Here is a 13,754-nt window from a genome sequence, read left to right as displayed (position 1 = left end):
CATCAACGTGATGTCGTTATTTCCAACTGCGTGGCAGACATGACAGAAGTGGGCGTGTCCCTCAGAAGTGGGCATCCTTTGCGTGATTGACCGACCTTCCGGAATGCCCACCTCTGCTAAATTGAAACCCTAAACATGAGGAAAAACCCTGTTTTCTCGAACCCTCGGCAAGCGCGTCCCTCGTGACATTGATGCGGTGCGGACGCTACCACGCGAGAGTTGCTTTGACTTTTTGTGGAGGGTTTAATTTAGTGGCTGAAAGTTGGCGGGTTCCGCTAATTAGCATGCACGGGTGCGTGCGTGCGTGTCTCGAGTTTTGTTTTGTCACAATTGAACTTTGTTGACAATAGGAAACCCTCATTATAAACCTTACTTCAAAACCTTATTCCAGATGTTTGAAATCCCCAGTTTAATTTAAGACACAGATTTGCAACCTTCAAGTTTAAAACCCTAATAAGAAAATGTCTGGTTTGAAACCCTGACTTTTTGTCCTGGCGAACACTGTTGAAACCCAACCCCTGTAGACGGGTTTATTTTTCAGGCGTGACATCATCGTCAGCCAGCAGAGGGCGCCATCTCCGTCATGACGTTGGTGGGCGGAGTCAGGTGACACGTTAACTGGATGACATCACAGCAACTGTCGAACACAAAGACGTAACGAGACCAATGGTTTTTTTGTCCTCTTTTAATGGCGGGCGAGCGGTCGCCACGTGTGACGGACAGGTGGGCGGCAGGCAAGTGGGCGTGGCTTCATCTGTTGTAAGGATGCATGGAGGCCGACGCCGACTTGATGTTGGTCTTGATGCCCGGCATCTTGCCTGAAAGAAAACAACATGTGACATTTCAAAGCGTCCTCGTTTGTGTTTGACAGGAAGTGCGGCGACGCCGGCCCCTACCTGGCTGCCCTTGCTGCTGCGGGGCCCCTCCCAGCGGCCCCTGCTGGCCGGGGCCCCCGATGGTGACCTGCTGTAAGGTGGGGGGTCCGCCGGGCATCATGGCGCCCGGCGGGACCGCCGCCGAGCCGCCGGGGGGCCGGCACTTGGACAGGCCCTTGCCGAAGGCCACCGCCCCCACCAGCGCGCTGGTGTCGGCCGGGTTGAACCAGCACTTGTTCTGGCGCAGCGCTGGCAAAACAAAACAAACGCACGCGTCACAAAACGCACGCGCCAACGCTTTTCCTTTCTTTTCTGCCTTCCTTCGATCCTTTGCCTTCCACACATCATCATTTCTTCCTTCCTATCCACTCTTTTGCCTGCTTGCAATCGTCGGCTCCTCCCAAACGCGCCAACCCGCCCGAGGGGATGCCGGACGAAGGTCGGGCAGTGCTTTATTAGGAAAGCGATTGGTCGCCGACAATGCGACTGACCTGCACTTTCTGCGTCTCGCTCATCTCTCGGGTTGCTGAGCTTCTCCAGCAGGTTGGAACACAACTTGTTCAAAGTCTGGATTTGTTTCTGTGGGGAGAAGGAGAATGGTGGGAGTAAGGCAGGAAGGAAAGAAGGAAGGAAGGAAAGAAGGAAGGAAAAAAACAAGGGAGGTAGGAAGAAAGAAAGGACAGACAGACAAAATAGAAAGAAAGAAAGAAAGGAAGGAAGGAGGGAAAGAAGGAAGGAAGGAAGAAGGAAAGAAAAAGAAAAGAAGGAAGGAAAGAAAGAAAGAAGATTTGATTTTGAAAAATGACATTTATTTGCCGCACTTATTTGCATTCTATTCTTAACACACTGCTCGGCAAGAGCAATTAAATAAATAGATAAAAAAAAAAAATAAAAGAAGAAGAAGAAAGAGAAGGAAGAGAGAAAGAAAGAAAGAAAGAAAAAGAAAAGAAGGAAGGAAGAAAAAGAGAAAAGAAGGAAGGACGAAAGAAAAGAAGGACGAAAGGAAGGTAGGAAGAAAACAAGGAAGGTAGGAAGAAAGAAAGGACGGACGGACAGTAAAAAGAAAGAAAGGAAGGAAGGAGGGAAAGATGGAAGAAAGAAAGAAAGAAAGAAAGAAAAAGAAAAAAAAGGTTGAAGAAAGAAAGAAAAGAAGGAAGAAAGAAAGAAAGAAAGGAAGGAAGGACGGAAGAAATAAAAATAAAAAAGTAGGAAGAAAGAAAGGAAGGAAGGAGGGAAAGAAGGAACAAAGAAAGAAAGAAAAACATTTAAAAAAGGAGGAAGAAAGAAAGGAAGGAAGGGAGGACGGAAGAAAGAAAAGAAGGAAGAAAGAAAGAAAGAAAGAAAAATAAAAAAAGGAGGAAGAAAGAAAGGACGGAAGGGAGGACGGAAGAAAGAAAAGAAGGAAGCGGCGCCCGGCCACCTGCGCGACTTCGGGTCCGACGCGGGCCGCCTCCACGCTGAGCTGCTTCTCCTGCTCCTCCACTTCGGGGTCGGGTTTGGTGCGCAGGTAGTCGGGGACGATCTCGTGGCTGAAGACGGGCACGCGCTGCTCCGTCACTTTCTGCCAAAGAAAAAGCCGGCGACTTGAGAAAAGCCTTGGCAGGCCCCGGGATCGCAAATGCGACGGGCCGTCGGGCGCCGGCGCCGGGGGAGGAGCCTCACCGCCAAGTCGTCGTCGCGGTCTTGCGAGAGCAGCAGCGGGATGATGAGCTGGTTGCGGAAAGACGGCGTCTTGTCGTTCTTCAGCAGCTTGTTGATCGTGTTCAGCTGACCCGACAGCAGCGCGAAGTTGTCCAGCACCGACGGCCTGACACGCAAGCAAGCTAGCTCAATGCTAACGCATCGCGGTTGGAACGCATTACACGGCGAGCAGCGAGGGGCAGGGTTGGTTTCCCAACATCAAGCGCGGCTCTCCTTGCCCACGCGCCGGGGCATCGGTGCCTGCTAAGGGCTCCGTGTACGCGAGACGTGCGCAAAGGCAAAAGCCACCTTCTCACCAGGTGAGTCGCTCGTACTCGTTCTCCAGCTTGAAGATGAACGAGTGGAGGGCGTTCTTCACGTGCGCCACTTGCGTGATCAGCGACTCCAGCGACGCTTCCAGCTGCTTCTCTTCGCGCTGCTGCAACCAAACCACAAAACCATCATGATGACGTCACACTTTTTTCACATGATTGAAATATTGGATTTGTTTGTTCAAAATATGCAACGCGGCGGCGGATATTAAAAACAAACATGACTTCGTTGACGTTATGTCAAAGTGACCACATTGATGATGATTCACTTCCTGGTTGGAAAATGAGCAAAAATGTTGCCAATTGTTTTCCGAGGTTCTTCTTGAAGAAAAACACACCAAGACAATCAAAAAAGGCCGACAACTTTTGGCTTTTGCGCAATTTCCGTCCAACGAGATGAAAATCGTTTGCCGCGGGCGAGTACCGATACCAGCTATTAACTCATATCGGGCCGATACCACGTACTCATGACGGCAGCCGTTTTTATGATCATGAACCTGAAATTAAAAGAAGAGAAATTTGCCATTCAATTGATGCAATTTGAAGGAAAAGTGCAATCTTGGGACGGACCTCCTTTCAAATGATCCGTCATTGGGTTCACTTTTTCATTCAATTTGATGTCTCAAAAGTACTAGTGGTGTCAATAATTGGTATTGGTATCAATGAGTGGAGTACTCGTACTGATATCGGTCTAGGGAAAAAAAGTGGTAACGAACATCCTAAAAATCGTCGTCCATTAATTTAACTGTTGCACCTTTAACTGCATTTAACTTTTTTGTACAATGCATTTTTAGTCTTTAAAACCTTTTTGTTTGTAAAATTTAATTTCAGCACAATTCTTATTTAATTTGTATGTGTAATATATTTTAATCATTTATACACATTATCCTTATTTAAGTATTATTCAATGTTCTTCTATTTAATGTTCACGATGTGCATGTTAGAGGAGGTCTTACAAAAATATTGCATACAATAAACACTCAAAACCGTGTTTTAATGTTGGTCCTTCCTGATGGTCGTACTTGGACTTGTATTGGAAAATATTACATTTGTCTTTTTTGAGGTGCTACTTTGTGGAAGACAAATTGGAGAAGAGCGTCAAATAGAAGCGTCCCTCCCACTCAGCATCAATTGACAAAACTGAATTTACTATCAAGTCGAATTTTCTGATCGAAGCCTTAGCTTTAGCGGCTAACGCTAACCACACCAAAAGCAAAACAGCCACCGAATCGTCGCAAAGTCAGCGCAGATAAACCACGACACACACGAGTCGACCTCACGAACCCAACGTGGCTAAGAAACCGCTTGAAAAATTCGTAAGTGACCCAAAACAGACGAAAGTTTGCCTTCTCACCTGCATCGTCAAGCGACAAGCTAACAATCAAGCCACCAAATTTACTGTTGGATACAACCAGCTCCGGTGTACGCCTTTCAATATAAAAGCGAATTTTGACAGTGAAAAATCGTCTTTCATCTGAGTCGATTTTGCCCGTATGAACACATACAAACCCTAAAACACGGTTTACTTTTTCATTATCAGTTTTATGAAGGTTAACTTGGCTGCATTGTAAATCCCCTCGCTAACAATCAAATCACATAACTTCAATGACTGTTACACAAGCCATTTCCGGTTTAGCCTTTTCAATATAAAAGCTTTTGTTTTGAATTGGGACACGTTTAATGAGTCCAGCTCAAGCTACAGAATATCAAATGTCTGGCTGGAGGAAGGAAAGCAGAAAATGGAGGACACGTTTTATTTTGAAAGTTTGAGCTGAAATGCGTGTGGAAATTCAAGTGAAGCTTGCGTAAGCTGGGCTGGCTTGTGCTGACATTCAGAAGAGACTCTCCACGTCGCCCATCTCCACCACCACCGTCTTCAGCTGAGAGTAGTACTCGATGGTCACCTGACCGTTCTCCCGCCCGAAGCCTGACGCAAAAAAAAAAAGAAGTTGGGAGCAAGTCAACAATTCTAAAGAAGAAAATTACAAAGCTCTTTTTTTGACATTCCCACTTCATTTATTCTATAACTAAACATTAAAAAAGAATTACCTTTGTTTAGCAAACAGATTGAATGCTAACTGATTACTAGCATTGATAGTGGCAGTGTTTATAAGCAACAATAAAACAAAATTGTAGGTGTCAAAATTAATGGAGAACTGTATTAAAAATGGAGTAACTGACACTGATTTGTGTTTAAGCAAAATAAGACATTTACAAACATCTGCTTTTACTTTGGAAAACAGTAACCAAACCAGAAACGGAATCAGTTTCAACAAGTTGGATAACTACAACATCAATCACTCTTTTTTGCAACGACTTAATTGTCGTTTAGTTGTTATTTTTCAAAGTCAAACTCTGTCCTGCTTTTATTTTGAAGGGTTAAGTGACTAAACGCACCTGACATCTTGTATCCTCCGAAGGGAACCTCCACGGGGCTGATGTTGTAGTTGTTGATGTAGCACGTTCCCGCCTCCAGCTTTTCAGCCACTCGGTGAGCTCGTGAGATGTCTCTGAAAGACGAGAGGTTTTCGCCGGTTACCACGACGACCGCTGCAAGCGGCGGCGGCGGTCGTCGTCGCGGTCGCAGTCGCCGTCACCTGGTGAAGACTCCGGAGGCCAGTCCGAAGGTGGTGTTGTTGGCGCGCTGCAGAACCTCCTCCTCCGTGTCGAAGGGCAGCACCGACATGACGGGCCCGAAGATTTCCTCTTTCACGCACGTCATGTCGTCCCTGCAGTTGTCTGCGTGAAAGTAAACATGAAAGCAAGCGAGGCCACAACCTGAAAGTAGCATTAGCTTGTTAGCTTGTGCTCACCGAGGACGCAGGGCGACATGAAGTATCCTTCCTTGAGTTTGGGGTCGGCGGGCACAAGCGGTTCTCCGCCGCAGAGCACTTTGGCTCCCTGCGACAGCGCCAGCAGCAAACTTTTAGCGTTAGCGTTAGCATGGAGCGCTTCTTCTTGTTGCTAACCTGTTCCTTGGCCTCCCTGACAAAATTTAGGACCTTCTCCAACTGGGGTTTGCTGATGAGCGCCCCCATGCGGGTCTGGTCCTGCAGAGGGTCCCCCACCGTGATGGCCTTGGTCCTGCTGACCACCTTGTCCAGGAACTGCGGCATGATGTCTCGCTGCACAAAAACTCGGGTCCCGTTGCAGCACACCTACGGCCACAATTAGGAGAAGATGGAGGCAGAAGTTGAAGTAAAACAAGTTGCCATTTTTCCAACTTGACTGTAAACGTGACCAGAACGTTTGGGATATCACGTCGATGCCGGTCTGCGGGCGGAGAGCCGGGTCGGGTGCGAGCGTGCAAGTCACTCACCTGTCCTTGAGTGAGGAAGTTGGCCATGAGGGCTCCCTTGACGGCGTTGTCCAGCTGGCAGTCTTTGAAGATGATCAGCGGCGACTTCCCGCCCAGTTCCAGCGTGACCGGCTTGACGCCCCGGGACGACATCTCCATCACCTCAAAAACGCCAACACAACTCAGTCAAGCTCTTGTCCCGCTTCTGGTACTAGTTACTTCCTTTTTCCTTTTCTGCTTCTGGCTTTTGTCTTGGTCTGGTCCGAGTCCATGTCAAGTACTAGTTGTTGCGATTCAAATTCTACTTTTGGTTGTGGATCAAAGTCTCTTACTAGATTCTGGTCTGGTTCTTGTTGATGACAAGTCCCGTCTGTTGTTGTAGTTCTACTTGTGATTCTTGTTACTTTATTCTCTGGTCTGGTTCATCTGCAATATTGTGGTCTTTTTTGATCCTAGACCTGGTTCTTAACTTGTTCTGTTCCTACTTCTGGTTATTGTTCAAGTCTCTTTTGTTCTAGTTTCGGTTCTAACGGTAGTCTGGCCACGATCCGAAAACGTCTGCCGATCCTGGCCCCGCCCCCCTTGTCGAGATGGTTGTTGGTGGGTGGGCGGACGCGGCGTCACCTTCTTGCCGGTGGGCACGCTGCCTGTGAAGGACACCTTGGCGACCTGCGGGTGCTGGCACAGCAACGTTCCGGTTTGGGCGCCGCCTTGCACCACACAGAAGAGTCCTCGGGGCACTCCGGCCTCCTGGAAGATCTCGGCCAGGATGACGGCGGTGACGGGCGTCATGGGGGACGGCTTGAAGACCATGGCGTTGCCTGACGACAGCAAGGTCGACAGCAAGGTCACGGCGCGCCGTCAAGGGCGCCCAAACCGGACGCAAACGTTTGCAAACTCACCGCAGGCCAGCGCCGGAGCCGACTTGACGGCGGCGATCTGGAAGGGGTAGTTCCACGCGCCGATGCCCACGCACACGCCCAGAGCCTCACGCCGGGTGTACGCGAAGGCGCCGCCGGGCAGCTGAATGTGCTGACCTGAGCGCGCACACACAAACAGAAAACAACACTTTGACTTTTCTCATTCTGCTTCTGCTGACGATTCTTCTTCTCGTGCTGCTCGGTAGATTTCTGGTTCTGGTGAACTTCTCCAGCTCTTGTGATCCATCTGATCCCAACGCTGGCTCGAGTTCTAAATCGGGCTCTTCTTCTACTTCTGCCTCTTTTTCTAGCTCATTTTGCGCTGCTTATGATTATTGTTGATGTTCTGCTTCTTTTTCCAATTCCGATCAATGTTACGGCTCCAGTTCTACATCTGGTTATTGTTCTAGTTCTTTAATGACTTCTGGTGATTGTTCTAGTTTTGGTTGAACTTCTGGATCCATTTCCAGTTGAGTCAAGTGTAGCAAGCCACACGCTTGAGGCACCCTGCGCGTTTTCTGCGTTTTCCGTGTTAGCAAAACACGCGATTGGCAATGAATCAACTTCAAGCTACGATGGTCATTGCTGAGGCGTTCAAGTGTCGACTGATCTTTTACTTCCTGGTAAGCCGACCTGCCATGGTTGAGGCCAGTCCGGCGTAGAACTCAATGCACTGCCAGGCCACGTCCACGTCCGCCAGAGCTTCGGTGATGGACTTCCCATTGTTGATCACCTCCATCTTGGCGATCTTGTCCCGACGCTCCTGAACAAAGACGCCCATTCAGTCACATTTCAGTTAGGCTTTAAATTAGGATTGTACGGAGGGGTTAGTTAGGACTGCCAAAAAAGAAAGAAAAAAAAGAAGAAGAAATGTGTCGAAAGCAGGCTCACCTTCAACACAGGTTCGGCTTTCGAATTAGCGTTTTAAGCAAAGGTTACAGTTTCAAATGAGTGATTCAAGACAGATTATGATTTGTAATTAGTGCTTCTTCTTTTTTTGTCAGAAAAAAAGTAATTAGTGCTTCTTAACAGAATCATGATTTCAATATAGGGTGCAAAGTAAGATTGGAGTTTCTAATGATCAAAAATAATGATGAGGATTTCAAACATAGCGTTTCAAGACAGGTTTGGCTCTGATTATTGTTTCAAAACAGGATTACGGTTTCAAGACAGGGAGATTTCACAATAGGATTTCTTAGGGTTAGGATTTAGAATTTGAAGACAGGATTAGGGTTCGTCTTTTTTTGCTAATACTACTAGTTGAGTGTCTCCAACTCCTTGTGAACTAACCCTAACCCTGATCCCAGTGAGGAGGAGGAGGAGTAGGAGGAGGAGGAGGAGGAGGAGGAGGGAGGGCCGCATTAATGAGTAACAGTTTTATTTTTTTTTATTGCTGTGACAAGAACAAGATGGCTGCCGTCATCGCACCCTGATAATGCGAGCGGCCTCCAACATGACACGCGCCCGCTCCATGCCCGCCATCTTGCTCCACTTGGCATAAGCGCCGCGGGCGCTCCTGATGGCCGAGTCCACCTCATCGGGGCCGCATGGGGTCATCTGGCACAGCACGCGGCCTGCACGCACACAAAACAAAACAAAGTCAGCACATTCATCAAATGTTTGGCGGTCAGCAGGAAGAACAGAAACAAGAAGTGGAGGGGGGCGAGGTGAGGTGGGAGGGTTCAGTTATGCAACAACTGGATGAACCTTATGATCCCCATAGACACAGAAATAGACACTGCCTTGAGTGCTGATCACATGTCCACATTGCTGCCATATTGAATGTGTCAAGTAACATTATGCTTCAAGATGGCTGTGGTGATTCATTCACTCATTAGCTACACTTATTTGGATTTTTTTATTCACCACTAAAACTTTTTCTTAAAGGATTTTTTTTTTAAGTCCACAATACTCCATAACAGGGGTGACCAACTCCGGTGCTCGATGGCCCCAATCCTGCATGTTTTAGATGCTTCCCTCCTCCAACACAGCTGACTCAAATGATCAGCTCATCAGCAAGCTCTGCGGAAGCCTGATAACGATCCTGATCATTTCAATCAGGTGTGGTGGACTAGGGAAATATCTAAAACATGCAGTGTAGGGGCCCTCGAGGACCGAGATTGGTGACCCCTGCTCCATAATCTACAACGGTGAACTAAGGTCACCAAGGGAGAAATGAAAATTGAAAGTCATCGTGACGAGATTTAAAGTCGTCATCGTGATGATGGTTGCCCAGACACACACAAACTCTACCTCCTGCAGCCCCCACATACATTGAATTAGAGACTCAAAATCAATATATAGGGATGTTTCAACAGTGGACTAAGTAATTCGCTACAACAAAAGAGTAAAGTAAAATGAATCTATATACTAGCATAGTTTCTATTTAGGGACCGAGTGAATAATTCCCAACACAATCATCGCGACATTTTTCCACATCCAAAAAGGCGGCGACGTCGACGTACGATTCAACGCTATGGGATGGCGTCTATGTGTAAACGTGTGGGTGAATATGTCGGCATTTCTTCGATCCAGCAGATCATGTGTCTGTAGACCAGAGCACGTGTTGGTGTTGACGTCGGCCACGTACCGGTAGCGGGCTCGTACACGGGCTCGGTGGTCGCTTCCGGTCGGGGCGCGTGTCGCTCCCCGTCCCAGAAGTTGAGGTTGTCGCTGAGCAGCAAACTGCCGGTGGTGGCGGCGCCCATGGCGTACAGACTGGACTGGGCCATCGGCTGGAAGTCGTGAGGAGCAGCTGAAGATGGACGCTTGAAAGCCGGACGTGGACGGAGGATCGAGCTCAAGCGAGAAGGGTTGAAATAGTGGTCACCGCCCACCAAGCCACGCCCCCTTAGAGTGCATGTCAACAACAACCCCCAACGATGTCGAAATGTTGAATGGATCAATTGTTTAGTTTATCCGGGTCTACTTTGATGTTGTTGTTTCTTTGTCATTTACTCCACTCACACGTTTGCTGTTGTACCGAAAATATGAAGACGATTGATTAATAAATAACAAATAAGAAGAATAAATACAAATCCACATTTTCCCTCTTGATGAGGTCATTTTATCTTTAAATCTAGTGACACAATGAGTCAGGATTTTCATTTTTTCCTCACCAAAGCCATTCACAACAATTCAAAGAAAAATATTTATATTTGGCTACCACCATTTCACATGATTTCTGAGTTCACAGTCAATTATTAGTTGGGGTTAGTTTGGATAGTCTTTGATTTAGACGGTTTGTCAGACTGTTTTGAGCTGCGGGGTCGCTACCACAAGCGCCTTTTGGGCGGCGTGCTAACGCCGATGCTAATCTAACGCAGAGTTCATTGCAGATCCTGCTAGTGTGTAAAATGGCCACCAGGGGGCAGCATAATGCAACCACACGGACGAAGCGTGTCAGTCCAATTTATTTTGCTTGAATAGTTAACTCCACCACATCGATGCTATTTGTTAGCTTGTCTGTGGCATTTCTCGTTATGTGTTAGCACTGAGCTAGCAGACCGAAGCCAAGTTTTGGGGAGTGAACTTGAGCTAGGAGTGGCATGGAACAGCCTGAAGCCTCTTTTGTAGAACAAACATTGACTATTTGCCAAATTGTCAAGTCAGCTGACTTGAGTGCCACGGCACAGTGCTCGTATGATCCCAAATGTTTTTCTGGCAAATCCAAACCGTCCAGACGACGGCTTACATCTCCATAAACTCGTTTAGTCGCGTCACTGGTATGGCAAGGCCCCAATGTCGTTGGTTCCAGGTTGAATTGTGAGCCTAGAAGTGATTGACAGCCAAAGCGGAAGTTGTGATGCTCAAACAATGACCACGGTCACTAAAACGTACCCATAAAACTTTATTGAAAGCTAAGAAATGACATTTGTGACTTAAAAGAAACAACACAAAAGCGCTCTTTTGTCTTTTGCGGGTCAAATGGCGTTGTCGTGACCTTTGGAGGCCATTAGGAGAATTTGGCGGCTTGGGGCGGGGGCCCCAGGAAGCCCCCCGCCTGCTTGGTGGCCGCCCTGGAGGGTGCCAAGCCCAACATCTTCTGGATGTTCTGTACACGAGACCACAAGCGCAACATCAGCCGCTGTCGTGTGTGAGGGGCGGCGGATGGACGGGCGGACGGACGGATACCTGTCGGATGGACATGGTGCAGAGGATGTAGAGGAAGATGAAGGAGCAGTCGGTGTAGTCTTCGCCCAGCAGGTTGCGATGCGACAGGCCCTGGATGTAAGACAGCGGCACGAAGGGCAGCTTGGCCACCACTCGGCCGTCGAAACTTAACAAAATGAATCAAATCAAAACGACAGCTTCAATCGTTTCCTTTCAGCAAAGTGCAAGTCACAGTTGAGTAGTGTCAATTATTAAATATAGAACAACATCAATGGCCTTTAAATGATACGTCTGAAAACGTTGTTTGTCTTGTTTTTAGGAAATGAAGGAACAAGTGGAACATTTGGAATGAATGTTGGTGGCCACGTGACGTGAGCGCGTGAGGAGTCAGACGCTTACATGGAGTTGAACATGCCCATCAAAGCGGTGAAGCAGAAGCCGATGGCAAACATGGACTTCATGCGCACCTGCAAACAAACGCCAAAACATCCGTGAGACGTACGCCCGCCATTTTCATTTTCATTGGAGTTGAAGCCAAGCGGCGACTCTGACCATGGACAAGTCTCGGTTGTTGTTCTTCAGCTTCTCCTCTTGTCTTTCTGCAAAAACATCCACACGTGATCCAACGTCAGCGTTCAGCTAAAAAAAAAAAAGTTTTTTTTTTTTTTACCAATCTTCTTCTTCTGCTGACGTCCTGCAGATTCCGTGATGGTTTCCTTTTTCTTCTCCACTACGGCAAACACACAAACTGATGACTAGCGCAGCATAAAGACAACCAAGGGCAAGAATAACACGGACGACGTTTGCTTGTGCTTCGTACGTTTCTTGCTTTGCTTTTCCACCTCCGCCTTGAGCCGCTTGTACTTGTCCGTGCGGTACACCAGCACCCACGTGATTCCTGACCAATCACAACGCAGCGTCTTACAACTCTTACTTTTCATGAGACACGTTCAAAAAGAACTTGGAGATGGAACATGGGGGAGCCTTCATGAGGGCTTTCCATTCAAGTAGACACAACACAAGCGCACAAAATATTTGCATGAACATAAAAACACATTCTTGCGCTAATTAGCAAACTTGCTGATAAACTTCAAATGTGGAACTAGTCTAATCTTTTCTTCAAACCCTAATAATGTCTTCAAAACCAAACTTCAATCCCATAGTCACATTTAAAACCCTATTTTGCGGCCCCAATTGGTCTGAAAGCCTATTGCAGGTTTGAAACCTTGATTGGAAATCCTGATTCAAAATGCCAAACCACGATCGAAACTTCTTCAATGGAAGCTAACCTCGATTGTGACCCTAATTTGAAACCCACAGTTGCATTTAATTTCCATGCAGCTAGCTAATTGAAAAGAACCAATATTCGTTTAAAGTACACAAACTAACCGTTTTATTTTTTGTACAATACGTGTGTATTGTATCAGACGTAGACACAATAACGTTGATGTAATAAATCAAATAAATTGTGTCTTTCAATGGGAATTAGAATGACAGTTTGCATAATCCGATTAAAAAAAAATAATATTCCCGGATAAGCAGTTAGCTTTGAATGCTAACTCCAACCCCTGTTGCAACATTTCAGTGGTTTACGGCTCTTCAAAAAAGCCCCACCTTCCTATTTATATGACATCGGTCGTGTTGCCGTAACGTAGTAGTTGAAAATCGTCGTCATGAAAAGTACGTGATCGTATTTGTCGTTGTTAGCATGCTCGGCTCACCTTCGGCTAGCAGCGCAGTGCACACGGAGATGAACACGATGAGGATGGTGTCGGCGAACATCGTACTCATTTTGAGCACTCCAAATGTCAACCGTCACAGATGCAAAATTTCGATTCTAAGCAGGCAGCAAGGCAGGACGAGGTCATCGGCGAAGAGGTCAGACTTCGGCCAACTACTTCCGGTTCACGCTGCACCGCATGACGTGACACTACCATCACATTTCGGATTTTTCGTGAGGCGTGGAGTGTTTGGAAGCACCAAATGCGACACTTTAATTGAAACCGAACATTTTTATGGCAAGAAAAACAAAAATAATCATGTCAAAAGCACACGCGTCAGTTTCAAATGTTTACGTCGAAACTTGATTTCGCGCACTCCGCTTACTGGCACATTTTTGTACTGCGCAGTATATTAATATAGTTCACAGTACACCATTTATAGTTTAGCCATTCACCTTCCTCACAAAAAATAAATTGTGTGGTCAAGTATATATATTTATATATTATAATTCTAGGTTCCTATAGTACAATATAGGATGTGCTTAGCCACTTAAGGTAAGATACTATATAGTACAGCACTATACAGTGCAAGTACAATATAGTATGGCAAATACACAGTTTAGTAAATATGGTGTCAAACTCACGGTCCAGGGGCCAGATGCGGTCTGCCACAACATTTTATGTGGGCCGCCAAAGCAGAGTATGTGCGTTGTCAACTTTGTGTTTGTTCGTTAAATAACGAAAAGTCCAAATTGTCTTCACTTTTAAAGTGTTGGTATTTTGCAAGCATTTTTGGCTACCATAGTATAGTACTA

The 13,754-nt window shown here is 46.7% G+C and overlaps 3 protein-coding genes across 5 annotated transcripts; all 3 read right to left on the bottom strand.

Moving 5' to 3' along the window:
* Positions 1-667: 667 nt before the first annotated feature.
* Positions 668-4,471, bottom strand: med8 (mediator complex subunit 8). Of its 2 annotated transcripts, none has more exons than XM_077583314.1 (7): positions 4,242-4,471; positions 2,873-2,994; positions 2,538-2,682; positions 2,296-2,436; positions 1,367-1,454; positions 897-1,124; positions 668-818 (listed from the first exon to the last, which is right to left on the bottom strand). In XM_077583314.1, exons 1-7 carry the CDS (start codon positions 4,245-4,247, stop codon positions 751-753), a joined length of 798 nt encoding a protein of 265 aa, XP_077439440.1. In that variant the 5' UTR covers positions 4,248-4,471; the 3' UTR covers positions 668-750. The 2 variants fall into 2 exon arrangements, with proteins under 2 accessions (XP_077439440.1, XP_077439441.1); XM_077583315.1 differs by having other exon boundaries at positions 2,873-2,991.
* Positions 2,898-9,921, bottom strand: aldh9a1a.1 (aldehyde dehydrogenase 9 family, member A1a, tandem duplicate 1). 2 transcript variants are annotated; one of them, XM_077583308.1, is made up of 12 exons: positions 9,696-9,921; positions 8,534-8,679; positions 7,739-7,868; positions 7,088-7,222; positions 6,810-7,006; positions 6,207-6,347; positions 5,857-6,045; positions 5,701-5,788; positions 5,485-5,626; positions 5,285-5,397; positions 4,718-4,814; positions 2,898-2,994 (listed from the first exon to the last, which is right to left on the bottom strand). In XM_077583308.1, the coding sequence occupies exons 1-11, from the start codon at positions 9,835-9,837 to the stop codon at positions 4,720-4,722; spliced, it is 1,518 nt and encodes a 505-aa protein (XP_077439434.1). In that variant the 5' UTR covers positions 9,838-9,921; the 3' UTR covers positions 2,898-2,994; positions 4,718-4,719. The 2 variants fall into 2 exon arrangements, with proteins under 2 accessions (XP_077439434.1, XP_077439433.1); XM_077583307.1 differs by lacking the exon at positions 2,898-2,994 and having other exon boundaries at positions 4,628-4,814.
* Positions 9,922-10,942: 1,021 nt separating this feature from the next.
* On the bottom strand, positions 10,943-13,119 carry tmco1 (transmembrane and coiled-coil domains 1). The gene is made up of 7 exons (XM_077583798.1): positions 12,940-13,119; positions 12,039-12,116; positions 11,889-11,948; positions 11,771-11,817; positions 11,618-11,685; positions 11,240-11,384; positions 10,943-11,159 (listed from the first exon to the last, which is right to left on the bottom strand). Exons 1-7 carry the CDS (start codon positions 13,007-13,009, stop codon positions 11,061-11,063), a joined length of 567 nt encoding a protein of 188 aa, XP_077439924.1. The 5' UTR covers positions 13,010-13,119; the 3' UTR covers positions 10,943-11,060.
* Between the last annotated feature and the right edge of the window lie 635 nt (positions 13,120-13,754).

Source organism: Vanacampus margaritifer, chromosome 13 (assembly GCF_051991255.1).
Source record: "Vanacampus margaritifer isolate UIUO_Vmar chromosome 13, RoL_Vmar_1.0, whole genome shotgun sequence".
Classification (NCBI taxonomy): Eukaryota; Metazoa; Chordata; class Actinopteri; order Syngnathiformes; family Syngnathidae; genus Vanacampus; species Vanacampus margaritifer.
Note: the sequence above shows the minus strand (reverse complement) of the source record. Positions and strands in the feature narration are given on the sequence as shown.

Excerpts from the sequence above, each read along its gene's own strand:
- med8 (XM_077583314.1), bottom strand. Across the intron at positions 1,125-1,366 it reads GCGAGACGCAGAAAGTGCAG|CGCTGCGCCAGAACAAGTGC; the intron begins GTCAGTCGCATT and ends TTGTTTTGCCAG. Across the intron at positions 819-896 it reads GCAGCAGCAAGGGCAGCCAG|GCAAGATGCCGGGCATCAAG; the intron begins GTAGGGGCCGGC and ends GTTTTCTTTCAG.
- aldh9a1a.1 (XM_077583308.1), bottom strand. The coding sequence starts at position 9,837 with ATGGCCCAGTCCAGTCTGTACGCCATGGGCGCCGCCACCACCGGCAGT. Across the intron at positions 7,869-8,533 it reads AGGCCGCTCGCATTATCAGG|GAGCGTCGGGACAAGATCGC; the intron begins GTGCGATGACGG and ends GTCTTTGTTCAG. Across the intron at positions 7,223-7,738 it reads ACTGGCCTCAACCATGGCAG|GTCAGCACATTCAGCTGCCC; the intron begins GTCGGCTTACCA and ends GTGCGCGCTCAG.
- tmco1 (XM_077583798.1), bottom strand. The coding sequence starts at position 13,009 with ATGAGTACGATGTTCGCCGACACCATCCTCATCGTGTTCATCTCCGTG. Across the intron at positions 11,949-12,038 it reads GGAAAAGCAAAGCAAGAAAC|TGGAGAAGAAAAAGGAAACC; the intron begins GTACGAAGCACA and ends TGTTTGCCGTAG. Across the intron at positions 11,686-11,770 it reads ACAACCGAGACTTGTCCATG|GTGCGCATGAAGTCCATGTT; the intron begins GTCAGAGTCGCC and ends GTTTGTTTGCAG.